This window comes from Balaenoptera musculus, chromosome 15 (genome assembly GCF_009873245.2).
Source record: "Balaenoptera musculus isolate JJ_BM4_2016_0621 chromosome 15, mBalMus1.pri.v3, whole genome shotgun sequence".
Classification (NCBI taxonomy): domain Eukaryota; kingdom Metazoa; phylum Chordata; class Mammalia; order Artiodactyla; family Balaenopteridae; genus Balaenoptera; species Balaenoptera musculus.
This window is the reverse complement of record NC_045799.1, coordinates 79,097,318-79,119,745: the sequence shown is the minus strand read 5'-3', so window position 1 is coordinate 79,119,745 and position 22,428 is coordinate 79,097,318. Positions and strand designations below refer to the sequence as shown.

At 46.3% G+C, this 22,428-nt stretch overlaps 1 protein-coding gene across 3 annotated transcripts in view; it reads left to right on the top strand.

The window, feature by feature from the left end:
* Positions 1–21,443, top strand: part of HIP1 (huntingtin interacting protein 1) — a 152,786-nt gene extending 131,343 nt beyond the window's left edge. For 2 of the 3 annotated variants that reach the window (XM_036826525.1, XM_036826526.1), the window contains exons 20-32: positions 449–535; positions 748–855; positions 937–1,073; positions 2,768–2,878; positions 3,654–3,712; positions 4,113–4,206; positions 11,028–11,128; positions 11,812–11,917; positions 13,367–13,490; positions 13,939–14,000; positions 16,755–16,863; positions 17,628–17,701; positions 18,055–21,443. In XM_036826525.1, coding sequence (XP_036682420.1) covers positions 449–535; positions 748–855; positions 937–1,073; positions 2,768–2,878; positions 3,654–3,712; positions 4,113–4,206; positions 11,028–11,128; positions 11,812–11,917; positions 13,367–13,490; positions 13,939–14,000; positions 16,755–16,863; positions 17,628–17,680 — 1,151 coding nt within the window. In that variant the 3' untranslated portion in view covers positions 17,681–17,701; positions 18,055–21,443. Of the gene's footprint in view, positions 1–448; positions 536–747; positions 856–936; positions 1,074–2,767; positions 2,879–3,653; positions 3,713–4,112; positions 4,207–11,027; positions 11,129–11,811; positions 11,918–13,366; positions 13,491–13,938; positions 14,001–16,754; positions 16,864–17,627; positions 17,930–18,054 lie in introns of all 3 variants that reach the window. The other variant, XR_005016555.1, reaches the window with a different exon arrangement.
* Positions 21,444–22,428: the final 985 nt, after the last annotated feature.

Below are 22,428 nucleotides of genomic sequence, written 5' to 3'. Positions count from 1 at the left end.
GTCTCCGTGGACCAGTGCACAGAGGCACAGCAGTGGGAATGACGGTGTTGTGGGCAGAACGTGAGTGTAGATTAGCCCTCATGGAGCCAGGGGTCTGAGCCCAAGAGTAATGAGAGTCCAAGGGCCTTGAAAGACTTAACAGGAAGGCCTGGATTTGATTCAGTGGGCAGTGATGGGAAATGAGGGGCAGAAGCTAGACCGTGATGCCATTGCCGTGGTTCTTGGCTAAAGGACCAGGTAGGCTCAGAAGTACAGCCTTTGAAGCTACAGTAAGAGAATCACGTACCAGCATAGCCATTGATCTCTCCTCCCTCCCCCTACTTAGGGAAGCTCCTGCAGGGCTGGGGCCCCCCACTGGGAAGGCCATCCGTCAGGCAGCTTAACTAACAGGGATGAAGCGAGCTGAGACAACTCTGACTCTGACTTTGCCCTGTCTTCCCTCTCACAGATCACCTACTCTCCACGGTCAGGTCCGTTTCCAGCTGCATCGAGCAACTGGAAAAATGCTGGAGCCAGTATCTGGCCTGCCCAGAAGGTAAGAGAGGTGAAGGATAGGGTCTGTCGCTAGTGACAGCTGGGCAGGGGTCCGAAACGCTGGAACGTGGCAATGGCGACCAGTTCCTAGGCACCCAGAAAGGAGTGTGTGTGTCTAACTTGCACAGCGGGGAGGAAGGAGGTATGAAAGTGACCGCCACCCCCACCACCCCTCCAGCAGGACTGAGAAAGTTTCCTTTAAACTCCTGGCAGATATCAGTGGGCTTCTCCACTCGGTAACCCTCCTGGCCCACTTAACCAGTGACACCATTGTTCATGGCAGCACCACCTGCCTTAGAGCCCCGCCAGAGCCTGCCGACTGTAAGTACCAGGGTGAGGGGTCACCACCACAGCACGGGGAGCGGGGGGCCTTTAAAAGTCTCTGTCGCCTTGCCTCTGCAGCTCTGACCGAGGCCTGTAAGCAGTATGGCAGGGAGACCCTCACCTATCTGTCTTTCCTGGAGGATGAAGGAATCGTCGAGAATGCCGACAGCACAGCCATGAGGAGCTGCCTCAGCAGGATCACAGCCATTGGCGAGGTATCATCAGTGTTATCCCTGGGAAGGTCGTTTTTTGGTATGAGCGCTGGGGATTTCTTCAGGGATCAGTGATGTTCTAAGCCAGTTCTTTCTGTACTTTAAACTTGACTCTGGAAAGTAGAGTTAGAACTGTAAAACTTGACCTTCTGAATGACTTTCCAGTTATATTTAATTCACTGGATATTATTAATGGAGAGTCTTCTGTGTGATCATCACCGTGCTAAGCGGTGTCAAAGAAGGATGAGCACAGTTTTCCTGTTTTTAAGGGTTTTTATCTAGCTGGGCAGGTAACACCTAAAATGAAGATAATATATTTATTCACTCAATAACGATGTAGTGACTGTGACCTATGTACAGTGAATTGTGCCAGGTGTAGTTCTACAGGGACGAATAAGGCATGGCCTCCCTGGGGAAGAAAAATAAGGAAATCAACCTTTTTTTTTTTGGCTGTGTTGAGTCTTAGTTGCGGGATCTTTGTTGCAGCACACAGGCTTCTCTCTAGTTGTGGCACATGGGCTGCAGAGCATGTGGGCTCTGTAGTTTGTGGCACACGGGCTCTCCAGTTGTAGTGCGCAGGCTCAGTAGTTGTGGCACATGGGCTTAGTTGCCCCGTGGCGTGTGGGATCTTAGTTCCCTGACCAGGGATTGAACCTGGGTCCCCTGCATTGAAAGGCAGATTCTTAACCACTGGACCATCAGGGGAGTCCTGGAAATCAACCATTTCTATACAGTGTGATACAGATCTATTTAAGGAGTACAGTGCAAGGCAGCTTCTAATTCCTAGAATAGTAGGAATATTGCCACCTAAAATAGTGGGAATGATAAATTCAGAGAAGGAAGAGACCAGGGCCAGAGGTCATATCCTCATCATCTCTCATTCGAACTCCGCCGAGTGGCTTGCAGGATCTTAGTTCACCAACCAGGGATCCAACCCCTGGCAATGAAAGTGCAGAGTCCTAACCACTGGACCACCAGGGAATTCCCTCATCTGAATTTTTTTTTAATTTATTTATTTTATTTATTTTATTTTTGGCTGCGTTGGGTCTTCGTTGCTGCACGCGGGCTTTCTCTAGTTGCGACGAGCGGGAGCTACTCTTCGTTGCAGTGCGCGGGCTTCTCATCACGGTGGCTTCTCTTGTTGCAGAGCATGGGCTCTAGGCACATGGGCTTCAGTAGTTGTAGCACGTGGGCTCAGTAGTTGTGGCTCGCGGGCTCTAGAGTGCAGGCTCAGTAGTTGTGGTGCACGGGCTTAGTTGCTCTGCGACACGTGGGATCTTCCCGGACCAGGGCTCGAACCCGTGTCCCCTGCATTGGCAGGTAGATTCTTAACCACTGCGCCACCAGGGAAGCCCTGAAGGTGTTTTTAAAGTACCTCCCAAGCAGCAAATACAGTCAGTGCTGCACAATGGTGGGGTCAGGGTCTGAGCGGCTGCAACTGAATGGCCTTGTGGGGTTCGACAGGGATGGCCTTCTGGAAAGAGGTGGGTTCTGAGTGAGAATAGAGGCGGGAGGAGCGTGGAGTTGCAGAGCTCATGTGGTAGAGAGTTCCAGACAAGTCCCACCACGGCATGCAGAAGTGTGTTACGTGGTGGGACCCTCCTACCTTCTGCCGTCATGTGGGGGTTACCTGTCCACCACGGGAGGGTAGAGAGGAGGTCAAAGGGTCATTTCCACCTTCATGATGCTGTTCACAGGAGCTCCTGCCCAGAGGCCTGGACATCAAACAGGAGGAACTGGGGGACCTGGTGGACAAAGAGATGGCTGCCACTTCCGCTGCCATTGAAACCGCTACGGCCAGAATAGAGGTATGGAAGTCTCTGCAGGATCACCTGAAGTGATGCCATGCAGCTACCTTTCGGCAGCATTGCCCGCTGGGTATATCTCAGCCGTTCTCTGCAGAGCCCCCTGTAAAACAAACCAAAACCCAAATCCCCTGGGATCGCTGAGGTACAGAAAATAGAAAGTTCTCCAAGGGAAAATGAGCAGTTTCCTCAAGGATCACATACTTTGGTGTCAGGCCATCCTACATTCGAGTTCCAGACTGACCGCTAAGTTACGTTAACCCCGCTAAGATTTGGCTTCCGTTTCTATATGATGGTGACGATAACAGTACCTTCCCCAGAGGGGTGTTGTAAAGAGCTCAGTGAGGTAATGCACATGGATCTCAGTGCCAGGCACTCAGTAAACCAGCGGTAACTGTTGTCTCAGGGAAAAGCTGAGCGGGCACTGTTGGAAAGGTCACGTATTACTCCTTTGATGGAAGACTCAGGCACCTGCCTTGGTGTGCTGCCTGCCTCGAGGACCTGGTAGCAGCTGCCCCTGTTGGCATGGTGCCGTAGCTCTCAGAGTTCTGTGCACGTCAGCCCAGGTGCCAAAATGTCAAGACACAGACTGTAGCTCCAGCTGCCTCCCACTGAGTAGATCAGAGGTCTGGGTTCTTTTCCTGACTCTCACGAGGACATGGGTGGGCACTTCTAGGTTTCTCAGCTACTGCAGGATGTTGGACCCCAGGTGTAGCAGGACACCAGTGGGTTCTCAGTACCTGTGATGTACTGAGAAACTCTGCTTCTTTTTTAATAGGAGATGCTCAGCAAATCCCGAGCTGGAGACACAGGAGTTAAATTGGAGGTGAATGAAAGGTCAGTCTGAGCGGCGTGGTGACACCTAGGTGGTCAGGATCCGTCTTTCCTGCACTGGATCATACTGATTAGAATAGAACATTAGCCGCCACAGGGAAGGGCTGAGTCTATGGAATTGTCAGTATCAGTATTAATGATGACCATGATATCAATATTGCATTATAGAGGAAAGAAACCCCAAGAGCCACTACTTACCTACTCCTTATGAAGAAGATCCACAATCAAGTCTCCTCTCTCACCCACCTTTCCTTCAGAGCTTCACCTCCAGAATATTCCCTGCCTTTTTTCCCATCCCAAGTTTGCCTGTGTTCAGGAGAGAAAAAGAAAACAAGTCTTCCGCATTGTTTTTGGTATCTGTTTTGTGTCCCTGACATTTTTGTTGTGTTTTTGCTTATTGCAGGATCCTTGGCTCCTGTACCAGCCTAATGCAGGCTATTCAGGTCCTGATCGTGGCCTCAAAGGAGCTCCAGAGAGAGATAGTGGAGAGTGGCCGGGTAAGCGTGGGTGAGGGCCCTAGACAGAGCAAACATCAGTTACTGATTCCCAGCTCAGTGAGAGGTGGAGTCTACTTGATACACATACAGTGAGGTCTAGGTGTGCTGCCGTCCAGCCGTGTGTGTCCACCTGAGGGCACAGCTGCCACTCCCATGGACGTCAACAAATGCTATGGAAAGAAGCTGGGGTATGGCCAGGTCCCCAGAGGGCAGTCGGCCAGAGCCTCCAGCGGCAGGCTCATTCACCCCGGTGGACGTCACCGGAACCTGCCATGGAAGCCCAGTGTGCATTGCAAGTCTGGGCTCTCGGAGGAGGGAGTGAGGACTTTTAAAACCAGGCAAATCAGCAATGCCAACCTGGCACTGACTCTCCACTATAGGCTCTGCCCGTGTCTCTTTCTGTGCATGCGGGATCTTGGTTCCCCGACCAGGGATCGAACCCGCACCCCCTGCAGTGGAAGCGCAGGGTCTTAACCACCGGACCGCCAGGGAAGTCCCTGCCGTCTCTTTCCGACAGCAGTTAACTCGCAATGATTCAGACAGACTCTGCCTCCATCCCTTGTTGACATCATCACTTCAGTTATCTTGCTTCTTTGCTGGCGTCATCAGCCTCTTTTTTCCTTTCTCACATCCCTTTGTGCGGCTGCAGCTCAGGAGACAAAGGTCCAGAGAGGGGGCTATGAGCCTAAAAACAACCTATAAAGAACGAAGCTATACCATTTACCATGTGATGTTACAGTGAAATGACTGACAGTTTTCTAGGAAGCAGGGTCTCATCAAAAGTAAAATCTGCCAGCACCCTGAGTTTGAACTTGTCAGGTTCCAGAATTGTTTAATATTTTGATGAGTAAAATGTTTCTGGCTCATCATAAATGTATGGCGGAGTAGAAGGACGTGCTCTCACTCCCTCTTGTGAGAATACCAGAATCACAACTAGCTGCTGGACAATCATCAACAGGAAGACACTGGAACTCACCAGAAAAGATACCCCACATCCAAAGACAAAGGAGAAGCCACAATGAGATGGTAGGAGGGGCGCAGTCACAGTAAAATCAAATCCCATAACTGCTGGGTGGGTGACTCACAGACAGGAGAACACTTATACCACAGAAGTCCACCCACTGGAGTGAAGGTTCTGAGCCCCACGTCAGGGTTCCCAACCTGGGGGTCTGGCAACAGGAGGAGGAATTCCTAGACAATCAGACCTTGAAGGCTAGTGGGATTTGATTGCAGGACTTCGACAGGACTGGGGGAAACAGAGACTCCACTCTTGGAGGGCACACACAAAGTAGTGTGCGCATCAGGACCCAGGGGAAGGAGCAGTGACCCCATAGGAGACTGAACCAGATCTACCTGTTAGTGTCGGAGGGTCTCCTGCAGAGGCAGGGGGTGGCTGTGGCTCACCATGGGGACAAGGACACTGGCAGCAGAAGTTCTGGGAAGTACTCCTTGACGTGAGCCCTCCCAGAGTCTGTCATTAGCCCCAACAAAGAGCCCAGGTAGGCTCCAGTATTGGGTTGCCTTAGGCCAGACAACCAACAGGGAGGGAACCCAGCCCCACCCATCAGCACTCAAGCAGATTAAAGTTTTACTGAGCTCTGCCCACCAGAGCAACAGTCAGCTCTACCCACCACCAGTCCCTCCCATCAAGCCTCTTAGATAGCCTCATCCACCAGAGGGCAGACAGCAGAAGCAAGAAGAACTACAATCCTGCAGCCTGTGGAACAAAAACCACATTCACGGAAAGATAGACAAGATGAAAAGGCAGAGGGCTGTGTACCAGATGAAGGAACAGCTCTACAACAAATGCTAAAGGAGCTTCTCTAAGTGGGAAACACAAGAGGAGAAAAGGACCTACAAAAACAAACCCAAAACAATTAAGAAAATGGTCATAGGAACATATATATCGATAATTACCTTAAGCGTGAATGGATTAAATGCTCCAACCAAAAGACACAGGCTTGATGAATGGATACAAAAACAAGACCCATATATATGCTGTCTACAAGAGACCCACTTCAGACCTAGGGACATATACAGACTGAAAGTGAGGGGATGGAAGAAGATATTCCATGCAAATGGAAATCAAAAGAAAGCTGGAGTAGCAATACTCATATCAGATAAAATAGACTTTAAAATAAAGAATGTTACAAGAGACAAGGAAGGACACTACATGATGATCAAGGGATCAATCCAAGAAGAAGATATAACAATTATAAATATATATGCACCCAACATAGGAGCACCTCAATACATAAGGCAACTGCTAACAGCTATAAAAGAGGAAATCGACAGTAACACAATAATAGTGGGGGACTTTAACACCTCACTTACACCAATGGACAAATCATCCAAAATGAAAATAAATAAGGAAACAGAAGCTTTAAATGACACAATAGACCAGATAGATTTAACTGATATTTATAGGACATTCCATCCAGAAACAACAGATTACACTTTCTTCTCAAGTGCGCACAGAACATTCTCCAGGATAGATCACATCTTGGGTCACAAATCAAGCCTCAGTAAATTTAAGAAAATTGAAATCATATCAAGCATCTTTTCTGACCACAATGCTGTGAGATTAGAAATGAATTACAGGGAAAATAACGTAAAAAACACAAACACATGGAGGCTAAACAATACGTTACTAAATAACCAAGAGATCACTGAAGAAATCAAAGAGGAAATCAAAAAATACCTAGAGACAAATGACAATGAAAACACGATGATCCAAAACCTATGGGATGCAGCAAAAGCAGTTCTAAGAGGGAAGTTTATAGCTATAGAAGCCTACCTCAAGAAACAAGGAAAATCTCAAATAAACAATCTAACCTTACACCCAAAGGAACTAGAGAAAGAAGAACAAACAAAACCCAAAGTTAGCAGAAGGAAAGAAATCATAAAGATCAGATCAGAAATAAATGAAATAGAAACAAAGAAAACAATAGCAAAGATCAATAAAACTAAAAGCTGGTTCTTTGAGAAGATGAACAAAATTGATAAATCTTTAGCCAGACTCATCAAGAAAAAGAGGGAGAGGAATCAAATCAATAAAATTCGAAATGAAAAAGGAGAAGTTACAACAGACGCCGCAGAAATACAAAGCATCCTAAGAGACTACTACAAGCAACTCTATACCAATAAAATGGACAACCTAGAAGAAATGGACAAATTCTTAGAAAGGTATAACCTTCCAAGACTGAACCAGGAAGAAATAGAAAATATGAACAGACCAATCACAAGTAATGAAATTGAAACTGTGATTAAAAATCTTCCAACAAACAAAAGTCCAGGATCAGATGGCTTCACAGGTGAATTCTATCAAACATTTAGAGAAGAGTTAACACCCATCCTTCTCAAACTCTTCCAAAAAATTGCAGAGGAAGGAACACTCCCAAACTCATTCTGCGAGGCCACCATCATCCTGATACCAAAACCAGACAAAGATACTACAAAAAAAGAAAATTAAAGACCAATATCACTGATGAGTATAGATGTAAAAATCCTCAACAAAATACTAGGAAACAGAATCCAACAACACATTAAAAGGATCATACACCGTGATCAAGTGGGATTTATCCCAGGGATGCAAGGATTCTTCAATATACGCAAATCAATCAATGTAATACACCATATTAACAAGCTGAAGAATAAAAATCATATGATCATCTCAATAGATGCAGAAAAAGCTTTTGACAAAATTCAACACCCATTTATGATAAAAACTCCAGAAAGTGGGCATAGAGGGAACCTACCTCAGCATAATAAAGGCCATATACGACAAACCCACAGCAAACATCATTCTCAATGGTGAAAAACTGAAAGCATTTCCTCTAAGATCAGGAACAAGACAAAGATGTCCACTCTCACCACTATTATTCAACATAGTTTTGGAAGTCCTAGCCATGGCAATCAGAGAAGAAAAAGAAATAAAAGGAATACAAATTGGAAAAGAAGAAGTAAAACTGTCACTGTTTGCAGATGACATGATACTATACATAGATAATCCTAAAAATGCCACCAGAAAACTACTAGAGCTAATCAATGAATTTGGGAAAGTTGCAGGATACAAAATTAATGCACAGAAATCTCTTGCATTCCTATACACTAATGATGAAAAATCTGAAAGAGAAAATAAGGAAACACTCCCATTTACCACTGCAACAAAAAGAATAAAATACCTAGGAATAAACCTACCTAGGGAGACAAAAGACCTGTATGCAGAAAACTATAAGGCACTGATGAAAGAAATTAAAGATGATACCAACAGATGGAGAGATATACCATGTTCTTGGATTGGAAGAATCAATATTGTGAAAATGACTATACTACCCAAAGCAATCTACAGATTCAGTGCAATCCCTATCAAATTGCCAATGACATTTTTTACAGAACGAGAACAAAAAGTCTTAAAATTTGTATGGAGACACAAAAGACCCCGAATAGCCAAAGCAGTCTTGAGGGAAAAAAACAGAGCTGGAGGAATCAGACTCCCTGACTTCAGACTATACTACAAAGCTACAGTAATCAAGACAATATGGTACTGGCACAAAAACAGGAGCATAGATCAGTGGAACACGATAGAAAGCCCAGAGATAAACCCACGCACCTATGCTCAACTAATCTATGACAAAGGAGGCAAGGATATACAATGGAGAAAAGACAGCCTCTTCAATAAGTGGTGCTGGGAAAACTGGACAGCTACATGTAAAAGAATGAAATTAGAACACACCCTAACACCATACACAAAAATAAACTCAAAATGGATTCGAGACCTGAATGTAAGACCAGACACTATAAAACTCTTAGAGGAAAACATAGGAAGAACACTCTTTGACATAAATCACAGCAAGATCTTTTTTGATCCACCTCCTAGAGTAATGGAAATAAAAACGAAAATAAACAAATGGGACCTAATGAAACTTCAAAGCTTTTGCACAGCAAAGGAAACCATAAACAAGACGAAAAGACAACCCTCAGAATGGGAGAAAATATTTGCAAACGAAGCAACGGACAAAGGAATAATCTCCAAAATATATAAACAGCTCATGCAGCTCAATATTAAAGAAACAAACAACCCAATCCAAAAATGGGCAGAAGACCTAAATAGACATTTCTCCAAAGAAGACATACAGATGGCCAAGAAGCACATGAAAAGCTGCTCAACATCACTAATTATTAGAGAAATGCAAATCAAAACTACAATGAGGTATCACCTCACACCAGTTAGAATGGGCATCATCAGAAAATCTACAAACATCAAATGCTGGAGAGGGTATGGAGAAAAGTGAACCCTCTTGCACTGTTGGTGGGAATGTAAATTGATACAGCCACTATGGAAAACAGTATGGCAGTTCCTTAAAAAACTAAAAATAGAATTACCATATGATCCAGCAATCCCACTACTGGGCATATACCCAGAGAAAACCATAATTTAAAAAGACACATGCACCCCAGTGTTCATTGCAGCACTATTTACAATAGCCAGGTCATGGAAGCAACCTAAATGCCCATCGACAGACGAATGGATAAAGAAGGTGTGGTACATATATACAATGGAATATTACTCAGCCATAAAAAGGAACGAAATTGGGTCATTTGTTGAGATGTGGATGGATCTAGAGACTGTCATACAGAGTGAAATAAGTCAGAAAGAGAAAAACAAATATCGTATATTAATGCATATATGTGGAACCTAGAAAAATGGTACAGATGAACCGGTTTGCAGGGCAGAAGTTGAGACACAGATGGAGAGAACAAACATATGGACACCAAGGGGGGAAAGCTGCAGGGGGGTGGGGATGGTGGTGTGATGAATTGAGCGATTGGGATTGACACTGATGTGGATAAAATTGATGACTAATAAGAACCTGCTGTGTAAAAAAATAAATAAAATTCAAAAAAAAAAAAAGAACAAAGCTATATCTGCTTTGGTGGCGCTTTTTATCAGTCTGAGAGGTGATGTTTTCTGCCCCCAAAATAGAAAGAGGGACTGAGCAAGGAGTATCTGTAGATTCTCAGACTGTCAGGTACTTCCGAAGCATAAAAGCATTTTAAAATTCCAAGTAGGAATTATTATATTTTTCTTTCAGTTTTATTGAGATATAATTGACACACAGCGCTGTATCAGTTTAAGGTGTACAACATAATGCTTTGACTTATGCATATGAATCGATTATCCCAGTAAGTTTAGTGAACAACTGTCATCTCTTATAGATACAAAATGAAAGAAATAAAAAAAGTTTTTTCCTTGTGATGAGAACTCTTAGGATTTAGTCTCAGTATCTTTCATGTATAACATACAGCAGTGTTCATTATATTTATCATGTTGTACATTACGTCCCTAGTACTTATTTATGTTATAACTGGAAGTTACACCTTTTGGCTCCCTTCCTCCAATTCCCTCCCCCACCCCTCAGCAATTATTTTTTTAATCACTCACTGTGTACTCACTGTCCTCTTTTGGCAAATCACAGAGAGCGGCTAGACTCCCCTCAGATCATAAGTTATTTGTATATACATATAAATAATATATATATTCTTATATATACAATATAGAGATATTGGGATGTGATAGAAATGCTATAGGCTTTGGAGTCAGAAAAGCCTAGGATTTATTTCCATTTATTTCCTGCATATCCTTAGGGAAAGTATTTTTGCCTCTCTGAATCTTAGTTTTCTCATCTTTAAAAATGGGAATAATAATGCTCACCCCTCGGGGTTACTGTGAAGACTGCATGGGATAATATATATAAAAGCACCTGGCACATAGTAGGCACACAATAAAAGATAGCTAATATTATTTTTCACTTCCCTAGGGTACAGCATCCCCTAAAGAGTTTTATGCCAAGAATTCTCGATGGACGGAAGGACTTATCTCAGCCTCTAAAGCTGTGGGCTGGGGAGCCACTGTCATGGTGTAAGTATCCGTCCGTCCTAAGGCTCCTCACCTTCACCCTGCTTTCCAGTGATCCACCCCAGAGAACAACTAAGGGGAAAAATCTGCCCCCTAGAAATGAACTGTTGATAGGGAAGTTAATAGGACTGAAAGTTTAAAAGGGAGTCTGGGTCTGAATATAAGAAGATGTGGTACATATATACAATGGAATATTACTCAGCCATAAAAAGGAACGAAACTGGGTCATTTGTAGAGACGTGGATGGACCTAGAGACTGTCATACAGAGTGAAGTAAGTCAGAAAGAGAAAAACAAATATTGTATATTAACGCATATATGTGGAATCTAGAAAAATGGTACAAATGAACCGGTTTGCAAGGCAGAAATAGAGACACAGATGTAGAGAACAAACGTATGGACACCAAGGGGGGAAAGTGGGGGGTGGTGGTGGTGGGATGAATTGGACGATTGGGATTGACATGTATGCACTAATATGTATAAAATAGATAACTAATAAGAACCTGCTGTATAAAAAAAATAAATTTCAAAAAAAAAAGGAGTCTGTGTCTCCTGGAGCAACACAGGGGTGGGGCAGGCAGGCTGGGCTTCCTGTCTGCCAGGGTGATGAGAGTGGTCTAAAGGTGAGATCATTAGGGGTTGCAGCTATCAGTTTCATAACCCGTCTGGTTGTCTCCTGACTCTCAGGGATGCAGCTGATCTGGTGGTACAAGGCCGAGGGAAATTCGAGGAGCTGATGGTCTGTTCGCATGAAATTGCTGCTAGCACCGCCCAGCTTGTGGCCGCATCCAAGGTAGGACCTGTGTTGGGCTCCCCAGGACACTGTAAGTTCTGACTGGGTTAGAAAATATACCTGGACCATGGCACTGGCCCCAAGAACTGATTATTTATCCAGCATCCAGGTAAGTTGAGTCCCAGATAAAAATTCTGCCTCCAAGGGTCCCCTAAAAGCCTTTCGGCAGGGAGCCCCTCTAACCCACCTCTCCACGTGCATGCCTTTTGGCTTCATCATTTTTATTGCAAGTGGCCTTTAAGGGTTCAGCCATGCCGACCTCTGATGAGCAATCGTACATTCAAGGAGCGCTCAAATAAGGAAAATGCTGGCCCAGTAAGCTGGTTACCTGGCTTGGCTCTGCAGTTCCACAATTAATGTCTGCCTCTCTTCAAAAGGGTCCAGGGCTTCCCTGGTGGCGCAGTGGTTGAGCATCTGCCTGCCAATGCAGGGGACACGGGTTCGAGCCCTGGTCTGGGAAGATCCCGCATGCTGCGGAGCAACTAGGCCTGTGAGCCACAACTGCTGAGCCTGTGCGTCTGGAGCCTGTGCTCCTCAACGGGAGGGGCCGCGATAGTGAGAGGCCCGCGCACCGCGATGAGGAGTGGCCCCCACTTGCCGCAACTAGAGAAAGCCCTCGCACAGAAACGAAGACCCAACACAGCCATAAATTAATTAATTAATTAATTTAAAAAAAAAAAGGGTCCAAATTTGAACCATTGCCCCAGCCAATCCTAATGCAAAGCTCATCACCAAAATCCTTCCATGAGTTGTAGAGTTCCCCGGGGAGTGTTCTTTTACTGTCCTTATTTATTGTTGTCCCAAAATAAGTGATAAAGCTAGAGTTCGAGGCCACCAAGCAAATAAGCCAGGAATGATTGTTTTTTTAATTTATTTATTTAATTTATTTATTATTTTTGGCTGTGTTGGGTCTTCGTTGCTGCGTGCAGGCTTTCTCTAGTTGCGGCAAGCGGGGGCTACTCTTCGTTGCGGTGCGCGGGCTTCTCATTGCAGTGGCTTCTCTTGTTGCGGAGCACGGGCTCTAGGCACACGGGCTTCAGTAGTTGTGGCTCGCAGGCTCCAGTAGTTGTGGTTTGCGGGCTTCAGTAGTTGCGGCTCACGGGCTTCAGTAGTTGTGGCTTGCAGGCTCTAGAGCGCAGGCTCAGTGGTTGTGGCACACGGGCTTAGTTGCTCCGCGACATGTGGGATCTTCCTGGACCAAGGCTCAAACCCGTGTTCCCTGCACTGGCAGGCAGATTCTTCACCACTGCGCCACCAGGGAAGCCCCAGGAATGATTTTTGATATTAGAGAGAGATGCCAGGAGTTGACCCCCTAGGTAGCGATTTTTGAGAAGTTGATTGGTGACCACAGCAGAGCCCATATATTTGTCAAGAACCATCAGACCGACTATCTGATTCCATCCTTGCTGCTCTATGTTGTGTGACCCTAAATCTGCTTGGTCCTGGCAGGTGAAAGCGGATAAGGACAGCCCAAACCTGACCCAGCTGCAGCAGGCCTCTCGGGGCGTGAACCAGGCCACCGCCGCAGTTGTGGCCTCAACCATTTCCGGCAAATCACAGATCGAGGACACAGGTAGCCTTTCAGAAGCAATGCTTTTCTCGTCCATCCTATGTGGCTGCTCGTTACATTCTTCTCCACGATTCCGATTTCCCACAGTCCTGTTTCCAAATTCTCTCTTATTTTTCATCTTTGTACATTCAAACTTACCTTCTCAAAAGTTGAGACACCACATAAGCATGCTATTGATGACTCTAGGGACAGGCCTTAGCTAGATTTTCCATTTGGCTATTTCTCTGAATTCAGAGAAATGACTCCACAGGCCTGATTGTCCACTGGGGTGGGGTCTGACCCTAGTTACCCTGTCATTGCCTTCCTCCCTCTCCACCCCTCACTTACATTCACGCGTGTGTTGGTAAATGACAAACCAAGCATTTCAGCAGAGCGTTGGCACCGGCCGCCTCTCAGGTAAGTGTCAGCTGGGGTGTCATTCGACAAGACCCTCCTATTTCCATCATTGCAGACAGCATGGACTTCTCAAGCATGACGCTGACCCAGATCAAACGCCAGGAGATGGATTCCCAGGTAGGAACTCCCATCTCTAAGTCTGGTCAGACTCTATTGCCTATGACACTGACCCCAAATATTATTCCCATGGGGAGAAGTCAGAGAGAAACTCACGGGGGAAATGAACACAGAGGTACATTGCACCCCAAGAATGAACATAAGTGATGCTGGAAGAAACAGCAGAGGTGGACAGAGGTGATTAGTAAAGATCAGAATCTTAACTCTTGCCCACCCGTCTTAGTCTGGCATCCCTCAAAATGTTATCAGCTCTCTCCTAAGCAGACCATAAACTGGTATTTAATAGTCTTATATTGACAATTTTTTGAAAACTTTCAATATGAGTTATTTGTATATGACCTTCAGGGTTTTTTTTTAAAAAGTCAGTCCACTGTTAACCCATCAAAGGCAACGCCATTTCTCAGTTTTAGTAAAGTTATGCCATGCAAAATAGGATCCTGGAAAATACCTGACATCCTTGTTCTAGAATTTCTGGTCACAGGCCTGGGGTAAAGTCCAGATTGAGACTGGTGAAGTCTATAGGTGGGTCACTCAGGACTTTTAGGAAAAGTCATGTGCCAGATGTCTGTAGACACTGAAAGAACTGGGCTCAGGCCTGAGTCTCCTCCGCCTACACCCTCCTGCTTACTGTTCTCATCCCATCCCTCTTGACTTTAAATACCATCTATATGCCGACAAATACCCCATTCTTCTCCCCAACTTAGGTCCCCACGTTCTTCTCTTTGAGCTCTGTACTTGCTCAATTGCCTATGTGATGTCTCCACTTCATGCCCAAGAAGTACAGGCATCCAGACTTAATGTGTCCAAAACAGGTCTCTTGGTTTCCCTCTCACCCACATCTGTCCCTCCCCTGGTTTTCTCCATCGCAGTAAATGGCACCACCACCACCCACCTGGGTGCTGAGCCCCAAACCTGGGAGTCGTCCTTGGTTCCTCTCCCTCCCCCTCCACATGCAACCTACCAGCAAGTCCTGTCAACTCTCAGTCTCTAAAACATAGCCTTAACCTTTCCACTCTTCCATCTCCCTAACCTAGTCTAAGCCACTTGTCTCTGCTGAGCTACTGCAGAAGCAGCTTACCTATATTGTATGCAAGTATGTGTTTTAGAATTATCCCGTGGTGGGGCAGGGAGAACAGGAAAGAGTATTGCTGAGACAAGTCTGGCCACGAGTTGGTAGTTGATGGAATAACATGAAAGGCACATGGTGGGGTTCACTGTACCAGTCTCCACCCTTCTGTATATGTTTTACATTTTCCATAATAAAAAGTTTAAAAAGCAAAAAATACGAGCCACCTTACTGAGTCTAGTTGCTTCCACTCTGCCCATCTTCAATGCATTCAGCCTCGACATATTGTAAAAATGTAAATGACGACATGTCAGTTCCGCATCTTCCACTGGCTTCCTTTGGACTTGGAGTAATACCCAGACTCCTTCCCCTGGCCCGTGGGCCGCAGGCGTAATGATCCTTGCCTATTTCTCCAACCTCACCTCATGACTCTCTCCCGGTCGAAAGTTACTTCCTGAGAGTAGCCTTTGCTGCTCACCCTTAGTCTTTATCACTAAGTCGCCCTGTGTCATTTGCTTTATGATCGGGTCTTTTCTTGTTCATTAGTTTGTCTCTTCCCCTCATGAGGTAAGCAGGGACCTTGTCTGTCCGTGCACCACTGTGTCTCCAGCACCTGTAACAGAGCCTGGGGTCCATTATGGGTGCTCAGCAAATATTTCTTGCAATAGTAAATAAAATAATTAATGAGGAGGAGGAATAGCCAAGAACCAACCCTTCCTTTAGCGAGATTGTACCTTTTCCTGCACAATAATAACCCTAAGTTATACCAACCCCTCAAAAATGCCAGAACCATTGTATTTGGTTCCTGCCTAGACTTCCAGAGAACTGGGGTTGAAGGAGATGGGTTACAACTGGATTAGAATGTATCATATAGATAGACTAAACATGAGAGTTGTCCTTTTCTTTCCATTTTTTCTCTTTTTATTTATTGAAATAGAGTTGACATACACTGTTAGATTAGTTTCAGGTATACTACATAGTGATTTGACATTTGCATACATCACGAAATGATCATCACAATAAGTCTAGTAATCGTCTGTCTCCATACAAAGTTATTACAATAATACTGACCATATTCCTTATGCTGTATATTATATCCTGTGACTTATTTATTTTATAACTGGAGGTTTGTACCTCTTAATCCCCTTCACGTATTTCACACCCCTCAACCTCCCCTCCACTCTGTCAACTACCTGTTTATTCTCTGTATCTGTGAGTCTCTTTTCATGTTATTTTGTTTGTTTTGTTTTTTAGATTCCACATTTAGGTGAGATCATATGGTGTTTGTCTTTCTATGACTTACATCACTTTTCAGAATACCTTCTAGATCTATCCATGTTGTTGCAAATGGCAAGATTTTGGGGTTTTTTTTAATAGCTGAGTAGTATGTTTTTAGTTAGTGATTTATCAGAGGAACGTAAGATAAGCCCTACTCCCATTTAGGCATTTGGACCGTAAAGTATCATTCATTTCCAGTAGAGGGTCCCAGTGAGAAAGCATAAAAGCCATTGGGATAGATGGATGAACGAGAGGATGGAAAAATTAGAACAGAGACAAGAGTGAAATTGAGGACTGGGTAAGCGATGGATAACATAGACAATGAGTCCTGGCCCACAGAGGAAAGGGATTAGGTTGACGTGAGACCGTTCTCAGGTCCCTGCTCAAAGCAAAGGCCACTTTCCCCACAGGTTAGGGTGCTGGAGCTAGAAAACGAACTGCAAAAGGAGCGTCAAAAACTGGGAGAGCTTCGGAAAAAGCATTACGAGCTCGCTGGTGTCGCCGAGGGCTGGGAGGAAGGTGAGCCTGGCCGAGGACTGGCACAGCCCCCAGGGAGGGAGGTGGGGGGCTGCTGTGTGATGAGGGCCTCCCCCTCCCATACAGCGGAACCAGGAACTTCTCCCTCCTCCCTTCTATTCACAGGGCATCTTTTTTCTCCAGTGGTGAATAACCCGCAAGCCCCAAACTGGGGCACATTGTGGTGAATAGAAAGCTTTTGTGGTCATCTTTCAAGACCTGAATGTTGACCAGTAGACTGAATGGTCACTCACTCACCCCATTGCCTTCCAGACCCAGTTAGCCTGGTTTTTCTCCCCAGGAGTTTAGTTTCAGGCCAGCATCAAGTTGAGTAGTGAATGAATGAATAGTGGTCAGTGAAGGTCCAGCAGACAGGGCAAGTGAAATCCAAGCTTCTGGCTGCCTAGAGCCAGCGATGGGTAGCAATGGCGAGAGATAGAAAGGGTCAGGAGCTAGAAACAGTGTGGAGTGGAGTAAGGTTCACCCCACCAGCCCAGGGACTCTTGGTCGCCCGGAGTCTGTGCGGGCTGCTTTTCTGAACATCCAAAGGGGCCAACTTGATCACAAGCAAGATCGTGATTCTCATTGGGCTCACTGACTCTGGGAACCCAGAACAGATGCCGCCCAGACATTCCTGGACACCTGACCCAGGAATAGGTGGTTATGATAATGTATTTTAGAGCCCACCCTGGCGGCCGTTTCTGTTGGCTAGATGAGTGCGTGCGTGCACCAAACACTATGAAACATAAGTGACTGTTGTCTTTTAGGAACAGAAGCATCACCACCTACGCTGCAAGAAGCGATCACCGAAAAAGAATAGAGTCACACCGACATCCCACAGGTCAGAGTGTAAATCCTTGCTGCCCATCTGTGTGTGTGTGTGACTCCCCCAGTCACGGGCCAGACCCTGGGGGTCCACGCCACGCCCGTCATCCAGTGCTGAGGACCTGCCCGGCCTTCCAGAGACTCCCTCCACAGCCCATGTTCTGTGTTCTTTCACTACCCGCCCCCCCGACCGCCAAAAAGAGGGGAGCCCAGGGCCACCCTGACAGAGGGGACCTCCTTCCAGGTCCTGCCTGTTTTACCCCCAACAGTTGGTGTCCTTGTTGGGGGGTGGGGTGGGAGGCTTGTTGCTACCGCTGTTGAGCTGGAGAGCGAAGATCTTACGCGTTTTCTTTTCTGTTTTCTTCTCAGCCTTTTCCGTTTCATCATTTGCACAAACTTGTGAACACTGGGGGACTGGTGGATTCCAAACCGTGACCCGACCCTGAGGCTGCACGGAGTCGGAAGAAGAGCAGGAGTGTCCTGGCTGAGAACGCCAAGGCAGTGCCCCCCTCTTTTGGCAGTTCCATGGATTCCCACTGCTTCTCATGGTGGTCGGGTCTTTTTTTCCCAAGTTTCACTCACATAGCCAACACTCCCAGGGGATCGCCCCTGAAGCCCTGAGCTATTGGGGGCCCCTAACCACAGCAGCTCACAGCAATGGTGCTGCCTAGGCTTCGCCACGGTGCTCCCCGCCGGCCCCCCGAGCCAAGTGTCCTGCTGAGCGAGTATGGGTCGGCCGAGGCCACTCCCCGGGGTCGGGCGGAAGGAGAGCGAGTGCCTTGCCTTCTAAAGCTGGAGCCCAGCCGAAAGCCTCTGCCCACCTTCACAAGTGAGGGGCGACAGAGAGAGGGAGAGGAAGGGTGCACACAGCCCAGGTCTTCAGGAGACCACCTTTCTTGGAAACTCCTTGTGACCGGGCTGAAAAGCCTTATCCCATGCTTGAACCCAGCCGGTGAGAGTAGCCACACTTCCTCCCCCCAGAAGGAATCTTCCATGGCCCGTCAAGTTGACACCTCCCTTCATACCCAGGCAGGGCCCTAAGAGGGAACACGTGAGGGGTTTCCAATCCCTTTCTCCAAATGTCTGCCTTGGCATCCTCTTGAATCTCAAGAAGATAGTTCCATGTTCTACCTAATCGACAGACCCAGAAGATCAGGCCAACTTGCTCCCAGCAGGAAAGACCCTGGGCTTGGTTTGGTACCTTGAATATTATGACTAATCCCCATCAGCAGCAGTGCTGGCAGCAAGCAGGATTTCAGGTGTGACTATGGCTGGGCTTGCGTTGCTGCCTGAGTACATCCGCCTTCAAGAATCGGAAACAAGACCTAGAGGCCATCCCGATCTGTCATTGCTGGTTTGGATCTTGAAGCAAGAAAGTTCCTCAGAGCATCTGGGTCAGGGAAAACAAGAGAGGGGGACCACTGGCTCTAACCCCTTCCAACCACACATCCCGGGCCCTGGATGCCTTGCGGACAGGATGAGGACAGAAGGAGCATGAATGATGTCCTGGAGATGGGCGGCCCGCCAGCACTTCTTCACCTCCAGATGGACCCCAGCATTTAAGTGACCTTCCCATCTTGGACAAACAATGTCTTCCTTTATCTGTAGCGATTCATAGGTAGTAGCCAACAAGCACTTCCCAGGACCTGTCCCCAGGGACCATTGCTGAGTGTCGCTACGTGACAGGTTGTGAGACTCTCGTTTGATCACTGTGAATCAACTCTCTCTCCTTCCTAAGCCCCCACCGCCAACTCCCTTTCTCTGCAATTTCTAACTAGGGCACTCAAAAAGCTGCGTCCCATTAGCTCAGATTATGAGACTCAGACGTGTGATCTCCATACTGGGCTAACGAGATAGCAGCAGTGGAAATTGACCGGTCTTACGTTTACTGCTTCTTTGTGCTCAACTATTTTTCCACCCAAGCCTCAGAAGGAATGATGTGTAGCACCCCTGGCCCAGCTGTGCCAGTTAAGCCAATTGGTGTGTTCTCAGCGTGGGTCAACATTTCCAAAGGTGGCTGGTCCTCACTTCCAGAATCTCAGCCATTCAGACTATTGTGCTCCAAATTACCAATGGGGGAAAAATCTAGTATATGGGACCAGATTAGGATTCCCTGAGTAACACTCCCTCTAAAAAGAAGCCACAGTCATTTTTAAAACCTTCATGGGCTTCTCCGGAGTAATAAAACAGTTAAGAAAGCACTTAAACAGGAACACAGGCTAATTCAGTCTCACATGAGGAAATATATGTCAGAATTAGTATAATTACTTTCATAATCGCTTGACTTAGAAGCTAGTCCGTTCTCTAGCGCAAATCAAAATGTCGTACCTTGGCTACTCTAAAAATGAGTGTGCTATCCTGGGTGTGAAATGCCTTGGTTAAAACAGGAATCACATCCTCAGGCTAAAAATGAACCTCACAGCCTTTTAAATTAGTCACTGAGCATCATTCGTGACTTGAGTCTCATGGGTCAGTGTAAATGGGTCAGAGCAAGGCAGGACAACAATGAAGTGATGGCTTAGGGTTGACGAGAGGCCGAAATACAGCCGTATCCAGTATTTTAATTGTGTAGCACAGTGTCTCATATCTCTAGAGTAAGGAAGGATATGAGTGTACATAATAAGGAACAAAAATTGAAGGAAAGACCTACCTTTGTGGGGTTATTTATATCTGAGCACGGAGTTTCAATGAGACTCGAATTTAGATTGTTTGCTGATTCTGCTGCCCACAGCAGGATCCCTAGGATCCTACCTGAATTTGAGTCCCTGACCCAGTGGCTGGAAGAACCACTGTCCAGAGCATCCTTTCTTGGAAGTGTCTGGGCTGCCAAGGCAGAGAGCAGGGTTTACACCGGGTACCACGGGGATCACGAGCGCGTGTCTCCAGGCCGGTTGGTTTGCTTCAGCCTCTCACTGAGAAGCCGGTTCTGGGCTCACACCTGGGTGCTGCTGCCTGCTTCTTGGGCAGCTCCTTAGTCTGGATCTCCTGGCTCCACTTACCTTGGTCTTTACCAAGTGGTGATATTCTTGCTACCTTCTACCACCTTTCTGCGTCTCTGGAAATCCTTTCTGCCAGTGAAAGCCTTCAGTCCTGGCATTGGCCTTCCAACCAGACTGGCTTTGCCCTCTCTCCACCATCCTCGGTCCTCCAGAGACCGCGCTGCCTGTTGCATAGAAAACCACCACCTCGGGCCTGCCAGCCATCAACACAGCAAACCAGGCCAGCTGTCTACTGCTCACATCTCCCAGGTCCAGAGCAAATACAGGATTAGCAACCCACAGTGGCAACTTGGCCTCTCACCCCAGGAGCCAAAGCAACATGAAACAATTGGTCAAACATCGTTGGGTCCGATTCTGAGAGTAGGTGATTTCCAGACATGTCTTTCAGGTGACCCTCAACTACCTCAGGTTTGAAGGCCCTAAATTAGGCTGATTACTACTCACAGGGACAAACTGAGGGGGTTCAGATAAATCTTGGTGATAATGCAATTGTCTCAAACTTACAACAAACTCTCACATTTAGGTTTTCAGGGATGGGATTGGGTTTTTTCTTCTGTTTTTAACCTTTTCCCCAATTTTCCATTAGAATAGTTCCTATAAATGAATTTCATTTTTCACTGAGTGCCTACCTTCCCAGGGCAGGTAGCCACTGGCTTTGTTTCCTTCCAACAGTACTTTTATTATGGTATTAAGACTTTTCTTTGTATAATACATTGCATCTGTGTTTTCAATTTTTCAATAAATATTTCAACCTGGCAATGGAGAGTAGTGGTGATAACTGACCAATCAAAGTGGTTTTGAGGTCTGGGGTTTCAGTGAAAAGCCTACATTTATATCCCAAGGTTCACTGAATCCACTTAGCTCTGCACCTCTGGGACTATGTCTTAAAAACAGGACATTTTCTGAAGCGTAAAACTATTGCATTTCCCTTGCTACTCTAGAAAAAAGAAACATTAGTTTGCACCCCTTAGCACTTTTCCATCGACTGTACACTCTCTTGTCCTTGGGAGTGATCAAACAGACAGTGTCTAAGTGTTCAATATAGTACTGTAATTTATCTAGAAGGCCAGGTCACTGCATGAAATCTGGGGTCTTGAGCTATGGATATTCCCTTCTCCACCCTAAAGATGTAAAAATAATCTGCCACCTTAAAAATGCATGGGGCAAATTCTGCTCAGGGCCAGAAGCTGCCAATCATAAGGGGATTCAGAGCAAGCCAGTCACAGCTACCAGAGGATTTGCAGAGGGAGCTGACAGAATGGGGCCGGCTGCATGGTGACTTTCCCTGGCAGGATCGTCTGTAACCTCATGCTGCCAGTGTGTTAAGCCCAGGGGACCTGCAAGGGAGGAAGGGAGATGGGGAAGGCCTGGGGTTGGCAATCAGGAGAATTGCCCAAATGACTCATAAAGGACAGAGAGAATGAAGAAAGCCATCGGTAGAGTCTATAACTAAGGAGGTCAAATAACCAGGAAAACTGAAGGAAAATAGTGTTGAAAGTGCCCAGTGGGGAAGATGATCTGGATGAATACAGAAAATGGGAAACACTTGCCTACAGCTGTGTTTTTCTGCTCTCTCTAGCAGGATACAAAGGTGAGCCCGCTCCATTTAAAGCCCTGCTGATAGAATGGACGGTTCTTGCTCACAGCCCTCTTGCATGTCACTCCTGGAGCTTGAGTGTGAAACTGAGAGGTCCAGAAAGCCAAGTAGAGGACTACCTGGAGAAAACAGGGGCCCCAGGCTTTG